The sequence below is a fragment of the Lactuca saligna genome, chromosome 5, assembly GCF_052625555.1.
Source record: "Lactuca saligna cultivar CGN05327 chromosome 5, ASM5262555v1, whole genome shotgun sequence".
Classification (NCBI taxonomy): Eukaryota; Viridiplantae; Streptophyta; class Magnoliopsida; order Asterales; family Asteraceae; genus Lactuca; species Lactuca saligna.
In genome coordinates, this window is record NC_136421.1 from 24,674,365 (window position 1) to 24,682,626 (window position 8,262).

General features: G+C 34.1%; 1 protein-coding gene across 1 annotated transcript; it reads right to left on the reverse strand.

Annotated features, from left to right (window-relative positions):
- Nucleotides 1-2,016: 2,016 nt before the first annotated feature.
- On the reverse strand, nt 2,017-7,091 carry LOC145047211 (putative boron transporter 2). Its single transcript, XM_078995452.1, has 12 exons — nt 5,922-7,091; nt 5,700-5,782; nt 5,425-5,617; nt 5,207-5,345; nt 4,970-5,135; nt 4,722-4,888; nt 4,461-4,634; nt 4,284-4,379; nt 3,404-3,541; nt 3,007-3,326; nt 2,608-2,878; nt 2,017-2,516 (listed from the first exon to the last, which is right to left on the reverse strand). Exons 1-12 carry the CDS (start codon nt 6,023-6,025, stop codon nt 2,187-2,189), a joined length of 2,181 nt encoding a protein of 726 aa, XP_078851578.1. The 5' UTR covers nt 6,026-7,091; the 3' UTR covers nt 2,017-2,186.
- Nucleotides 7,092-8,262: the final 1,171 nt, after the last annotated feature.

Below are 8,262 nucleotides of genomic sequence, written 5' to 3' on the forward strand. Positions count from 1 at the left end.
AGCAGATCCCATAAGAACTCTGCGGTTAAGCGTGCTTGGGCGGGAGTAGTACCGGGATGGGTGACCCCCTGGGAAGTCCTCGTGCCGAGTGGCCCAAAGCGGACAATATTGTGATACATGCCAGAGGGGGGTGTTACAGATATGATAGTACTAACTATGTTTAATCCGAATCAAAACATTCCGGGACATAACAAGAGGCTACAACTGGTTTTTAAAAGAGCGGTTGATGCATTTGATGATACTGTGATACATGCTATTGTCCCTACTACAAAACAAGATTTATATAGAGGTAGGGGAAAAAGTGATTGTTACCAAAACGTATTAGCAGTTTGTGACTTCAACATGATTTTTATATTTATTGTGGCCACATGGGAAGGGGTAACATATGATTCTAGAATACTATTAGAAACATTAGCAAATCGACATGCACCATTCTCATTTACACCACCAGGTATGTTTAAGGGTTTTAAACTTTTTATATCTTACTTTAAAAACTGATTATTTATTTGCATTTTTTACAGAAAATATTATCTTTGTGATGCTGCATATTCACAGAATCGAGAATATATGGTCCTCTATCGTAATGTGAGGTATTGGCTTGGAGATTTTCATCAGATACGTGCATTAACCAGTAAAGAAAAATTTAACCATGCACATGCAAAACTTCAAAACGTTATTGTACGTGTTTTGGTGTCTTGAAAGCATGATTCCCTATATTGAAGATGATGAACACAAAGAAACATTACCATTGCATGTTTTGCGCTTCATTATTTTATAAGGAAAAAAGGATTGAATGATGAATATTTTGTTAGAAATGTTGAACCCAATGTCCCATTTCGAAATAACAATGTGTCCGTTCATTATAATGAATACGAGGTTCCAACACATAGTACTACAATGGATTGTGAATATATGACTAAATTACGCGATAAAATTGTTGAACAGTTAATGTGAAATATGGAATGAATTATTCTAAATATAATTGTTATTTTAAGACTAAAATTGTTATTGTAAAACTACAATTATTGTGATTGTTATTTTAGTTCAATGTTTTAATACTTGAATTAGAGGCGGATCCAAGGGGATCCCGGGGTAGCCCAAGATACCCCTCAAATTGTTTCGGTAGTGTAATTTTTGTTTACGAATTCTTCATTTTTTTTCGATATAATGTATATATACACGTCCCTTCAATTATAACCACAAACAAATAGTAGAGCTAACGGTTAAGGTGCTGACTTATTGAAGTAAAACTCTCATGTTTAATTCTTGCTCCTTACATATCCTTTGTCTATTTTTTTCCCAACAATTTTATCTCACATCGCTAAACATATGTAAACTCAACAATTTTTGTCTATTATATAAGTCTGTTATCCTCATACTTCATTTGATATCTACTTTGAATCCCACATCGATTCAAGTATATATATATATATATATATATATATATATATATATATATATTTCAACTTCATGTTTATATAACAAGACTTGAGATTAATTAATGATTTGATTAAGGTTTGGGTTTAAAACTGATATCAAATCAGGGAAACCGGGTACCCCGGAATAAAATTTGTGTTACCCTAAATATAAAACTGAGATACCCCTTTGCTTTGATCCTGGCTCCATCACCGACTTGAATTATTTAAATTTTGGTGTTGAAAAATCTAAGACTTGAATTATTTAAATCTCGATGTTGAAAAATCTAATTTATGTCTGTAAAACTAGTTTATTTAAATTCTAGTTTATTTCAACAAATTGCTGACGTTAAAAAAAAAACATTATTCTTCTTGCATACTGCAAATATTTTGTCCACCTCTTCTTCTGCAAAGACATGCCAGATGTGGTCCGTTGCAGACGTTTTGGCTCTGAAAAAACAAAACAATACCTAAAACTTTTACTATTCAATGACATACACTTTTCCACCCCTCAAAAATCAATTTATAATTTTTCTTTATTTCACAAACAAAAAAAAAAAAAAAAAAAAAAAAACTCAATCTCGGGTTCAAACACAAAACATAACAATAAAAAAAAAAGTTTATTCCATTATAAAACTGATGACTTGTTTTCTGCCCAAAGACCACACACATACATTAAATTAAAAAGAAACACTCGCAACATTCTACATCTTATATCACAATAACAATTAATTCACACAAATAAGAAACCTCTCAAGCATTCAAACGTTTTCACAAAGAAGATCCCCTACTGCTTTCTCCAAGATTTGATGGACCAGGACTCGGTGTTTGCTTGATTTCAATCCCTTTTCCAACCGATCCCGGGCTCCTTACACGTGGACTGTAACTCTGCTGACGTGGACTATAAATATGCTGACTTGGACTGTCGTAAGTCTGCTGACGTGGACTATAAGCAGGCTGCATTTGTTGAGGAGTTTGAGTCGAACTTGTTATTTTTGGACTGTTGGAATGACGGATCTCTCCTCTGCTTCTTGTCATGATTCCATCAAGAACCTGCGCACTATCCATTTGGGATGTTCTTGATTGAGCATCATCATCATCCTGTAAAACAAATTATATAATAAACAAAAGTGATTAGTAGGTATCTGTCTTTTCTTTATGCAAAATGCAAGAAGAAAGTTGAGTTAATTACACGAAATGCCATATTGTAGGTGGTGGGAGGGGCTTCTTCATATTCAGCAGCATCCAAATCTTGAAGATGTGCGCTTTTGAAAAGTTTTGGAAGCAAATATTGTCTTGCAGGAACAAGAAGCATGATCAAGAGTGGGAAAAGAACACTCGCAATTGGAATCCATGTTATGCCAAAACAAGCCAACAAGTAAACCGTTTGAAACAATGTAAACCAAGCAACTGTTTTGAATGGAACACTTTCAACAAAACTCGCATGATTTTCTTCCAACACCCTGATATATAATAAATCAAATAGCAACAGAATTAAATAAAGATCTCAACTGAAACTATATGATAACCCTAGGGACTAAAGTTGTAATTTACTCAAAGTAAGTAAATATACGGGAACTAGAAAACGTACTTGTATCTTCGACTTGGAGCAGTGAAGAGTAATAAGATTCGTTCCCAAAATTGATTACCAGGTAAGCTTTCAATCGCCATGAAAGCAAAGTAACCCCAAAGAACCGAAGTCGGAATCTTTTTAAGAACCGGCATCGCAGCCAGACAACCGCCAACCATCACCGCTTGTAGCAGATTGCTCAGGCGTTGCTCCTTCACTTCAACGTACAATAAATCATCGACATCTTTATTCACATCAAACACAGTTTCATCAACAGCTGCGTCGATGTAACCACTAGTAGACGCTTGTTGTATTGTCGATTCTTTTAGCTCTTTGAGCCCCTGTTGTTTCAAACCCTAATTGAATTATTACACCCGATCGAATAATGCAACTCGGATAATATTCTAATTTCATTTACCAGAGTTGATGGATTCTGATATACGAGTGGAGTTTGCATTTCGTTGTATGCTTGTTGCATATTTCGGTATAATTCACCCAGGTTTGTATTTTGGCGTATGCTTCTTCGAGCTGTGGATACAAGTTTATTTCGTAGAAGCTGTTTCAACAAAGACCAAAGCATAAAGTAAACTACCATTAACAACAGGGTAAATTTTATGCATGAAATTTCAAGATACTTTCATTTTTTTTTTTTCCTTTTACAACATTGTACTTTGAAAAATCAACCCAATTGTTATTATAATTATGTGATCCAAATATAAAAACATTTTTCACTGCTATTATTGGGTAATAAGAAAATGTTGAAAGAAAAAAAACAAACAAATAAACATGATAATATAAACTACTTCTGCCACTAAGAGAGTACGGAAAATTGACTTTTGCGTGTCTAATAAGTTATTATTAATTTGAAAGTTACACAAAAAAATATATATTTTTTGTGTAGAAAAATTCAATCAACAACTGAACTAAGTAAAGAATATACGTACAAAAAAAAAAAGAATCGGAGTTTATACTTATGCTTGAATCATAATAATGTCAGGAGTTGACTCTTTTAGCTGGGGGACAAAGGTGGACCTAGTTTTTAATATATATGAGTTTTTTTTTTTTTTTTTTTTGAAAAAAAATAATGATCACATGTAAGTGTTTAAAGAAAGAAGAATGGCATAGAGGTGGACACTATAATTTAACATATATTACAGATATACATGCATGCGTATTCACATTCATACATCATCGATAGTTTGACCAATTAGTTTAATTTAAACTGCATCGTCCTTTAACAATATAATAATAAGCGGAAAAAGATATCTTATTTTTTTAGTTGAAATAAATAATATTACCTGATGTTTTAGTGTGGCTAAGCTCTTTGTGTGCATTGGAGATTGTGGAATAACTCCATTGGCTGGAGGAATGCCAATTAGCCCACATAATAATGTCTGATACAAACAAATTATACATTTATACCAAATTTTTTATTTTTTGATAGAAGTGAGTAAATTAGCATTAAGGTGTGTTACCAAAAAGCCTAAAAGAAGAAGGTCATAATGATATGAAGGTGGCTTCTTTAGATTAAACTCTTTTTGTTGTGCAAGTTGAGATGCAACACTGTGATCAAAATAGTAGAGAACTGCAATCATGGTAGCTGGAACAACAGCTCCAATGATATAAACAAGAGGAACATTCAACATATCCTGCAAACACATTACAAATATCAAAAGAACAAAAATTAAAATCTTTTTCTGTTAATGTAAAATTATAAGTAAAAAAAAAAAAGGCACCTTTGCAACAGTCCAATTTGTATAAGCACCATGAGACCATGGATTTGGACTATAAAGTCGCCTTGGTATTCCTTCCGGAACATTCTTAGTTGGTATGTACGAGACACCTGTCCAAATAACCACCATAAGAGGGACTCCATAATCCGCAATGAATCCCCTCAGCCATCCTTCAAACACAAAATCAAAAAAGTCAACAAAAGTCAAAACAAGTGCGAGACAGTATTACGTGAAATACCAAAAACGCCCACCCGTCCCGTAGCGCCATGACCTTGCTTTACGGCTTTTTAAAGACGTTAAAAGAAGGCCAAAAGACAAAACCAATGCAAACATTCCGTTTCCAAAACGCCATGAAGGTTGAAATGCGAGTTGACTGGGGTTTTGACTTTTTGGTATGCCAAATTCCTCCACAACTCCCTACAAAATCACACTTAGGTTATTATGGTTTGATTGGAGAAAATCAAATGGTTTAAAGGTATTACACTCACTTTAATAGCTTGTTGCATAAAAAGCATTGCAATTAGAAGACCAAACAATTCACCAGCGATTCTTGTGAATCTATTGATAATAGAACACGCACCAAGAATCGACAGCAAAACCAACAGAAAAGCCGTCCACACACACACCCTGTTTACAAAATAAAAAAAGAAAAATATTTTTTATTTTTTATTTTTGTGCCAAAAAAAAAAAATGTTGTGAAAATTACCATGCAGTCCATGCTAAGAAAAGAGGCTTTCCAAGGTCTTTTTGGTCTTTAGCAAACTTGAACATAAAAGTGTACATTAACACAGTTGGCTCAGCAACACCTAATATAAGAAGTGGTTGCCCTCCAACTATCGAGTGAATGATGCCACATAATGCTGTTGACGCTAAAGTTTGCACAGCTGTTAGGCTTCCCTCTGTATCACATCAATATTATAAATTCAACTTTTTACACAAACTCACAATATCAAAAATCAAAATCACAAAACAGATTCCAACCAGTATCCCTTTCTAACTGCTCCCCAAAAGATATAACTGGAATTGCTGAAGCGAAGAATATATATGTTGTTGGAGCCAAAATCCTAATCACCAAAAAAAAAAAAAAAAAACATAATGTCTAAAAGCATAATAACACAATATATATATATATATGTCATAATTATAATAAACCCATAAGAAAATTCCATGGTTATGAGTAAAATTACTAAGAGAATCACGAACCTGATACCAGCTCGGATGCCACCTGTCCAGTCTTGTTTGTAGCAGAGCAATCGTCCTTTGAGATCGTTACTGATTCCACGGAAAGGAACAAATGTTTCTTCCATAAAGTTACAATATTTTGGTTTTATTTAGTTATGTGATGGGTTTTTCTTCTTTATCGAAGAAAGAAAAGGCTTGAGAGGCTAAGAACACACCGATTTAAACGTGCATACAGAAGATATGTGTATAAATGGGCAGAAATACAAGGGATTTTGCTTCGTCACTAAAAGTGTGATGATCGGAATATTTAAATTTAGTCATCTGTGTGTGTTGTTGTTATGTGATGAGTGATGACCCCCGTGAAATCGATGAAAGTTGTAATATGTGCAATTGCTAATTGCTGTTACATCTTAGGGGGGTCAGTAAAGAATCAGTGAGTGTATATTGTTTGAATGATCAAAGAATCAAGTAATGAATGTGAAATAGAATAAGTGTTACGGATATTAACGGAGTGAATTCATTGGTAGTCAATGAGTTGATAGATTAACGAAATAGCAAAGCACTCCCCATCTATAGAGATCGCTCGACTAACGGTTGACTTGATCAAAAAGTAGATCCATCATCTTAATATACTTGTTTGATCAAGAAAAAAGAAAGGAATTTCATCAAACAGTTGGAATGCAGTGGAAATAACAAGAACAGTTACATGTTACGAACGTTGAAGAAAGAGACAAGTTTCAAGGTGAGAAAATGGAAGCCAGAGAAAAGATCAAAACTCTAACGAGTTCCCATTTACTAAAACAAGAATTCTGTATTAATTCAAGCGAATGGGTATCTCTAAAAACAGAGAAAGTTTGATTCTTGTGTGAAACTAACGAGAATTCATGGCTAAAATATGAAAACTAAGATTCAGACGAGAGTAGAGCAAATGGGCATTAGCTAAACAGAGAGAACGATCCGAAAGAGTAGAAATCGATTTGCTGTTACATTATAATCACAAAAGAGAATCAAACCAGAAAGTTCAGCAGAAGAACATGCGCTTACGTAACCTTCAGTTTACATGAAATTGGAAATGTAGCCAAATCGATTCAAAGAACAACACGAAGAGAAGAAGGCAGAGGGGATTGGGAGAGAAAAAGGAAGTCGTTTAGGCAAGAAAGTATGAATATTAATGAGAGAGATAATTTGTGGTCAATGGCGAGTGAGCATATAAATAAACACTTCGTCCTGCCTCTGTTCAAGAGAAAACAAACCCAACACGCATAATTTAGGAGATAGAAAGAGAAAGTATAAGAATTCAAGGGGGAAAGTTACGGATTTCGGTTAAAATTAGTAGCCATGTTTTGAAAACCGTACCGGACCGGCCGGTTCAACCGGTTCAACCGCGAACCGGTCCCGGATCCGGTTCATAAAGGTCAAAAAACCGGTATTTGTTTGAACCGGTGAAAACCAGTAAAAACCGGTTGAACCGGTAAAACCGGTCAAAACCGGAAATTTTAAAAAATATTTATTTTTTTTTTATTTTTTGTATTTTTTATATAATTAAATATAATAATGACATCATCCGGTTTTTCCGGTTTTTTAGACCGGTCCGACCGATTGGACCACTTGAACCATCGAACCAGTAAGACGACCGGTTCGGTCTCCAGTCCGGTTTTTAAAACCTTGATTAGTAGCATAGTGTAACACTGTGATTGGAGCGACATCATACAGCAATGGCAGTAGAGAAATTGATGGGGGGAGGGAGTGCAAGGGGTCAAAATCATGATGCAACCGAAAGGTTTCAGTTATAACCATAGAAAAGGATACGTAAGCCATATAGCTTAGCCTAATTAGTAATTCCAACTCAATCAATGGGCTGTTTGATGGTGGTTTTTGGAAATAATTATTTAATGTAAAATAATTTAATTATGATAAAATATTTACAAATTTACATAAATGGTTACCGTGATTTTTTTTTAAAAGTCATAGATTAAATCGTAGCGTTTTTTTGGTTGAAGATGGTTCATATGGTTTTAATTTCATGCCACCCATATAAAATGATTTTTAACAAACTCATCCTACCCACCCAATCTTCTCACAGGAAAAAATAAATAAAAAAATAAAAAAAATAAAAAAATAAAATGCATCAACTCCATGAACAAAGCTTCTAACTTAACTCTTAACCTCTGCAAATCAAGCCTTAGAAATCTAAATCTAAAAACAACTTGCGGATTGCAAAAGTGTTCGAGAACTCCTTAAGGAGGAAAATCATGTTTATATCTATCCTTGTGGGTCTAATGTGTTGGCTTCTTTCCATCTCTTATCCTCTCCTAGTAAGTTGATTTGCATATTCAAATGAGCAAAAAGTGATAGCTTATTA

Bases quoted from the DNA above. Each gene is read 5' to 3' on its own strand.
- LOC145047211 (XM_078995452.1), bottom strand. From the start codon at position 6,025: ATGGAAGAAACATTTGTTCCTTTCCGTGGAATCAGTAACGATCTCAAA. The intron at 5,136-5,206 runs GTGAGTGTAATA...GTGATTTTGTAG, and splicing joins TTATGCAACAAGCTATTAAA to GGAGTTGTGGAGGAATTTGG. The intron at 2,879-3,006 runs GTACGTTTTCTA...ATTATATATCAG, and splicing joins GCTCCAAGTCGAAGATACAA to GGTGTTGGAAGAAAATCATG.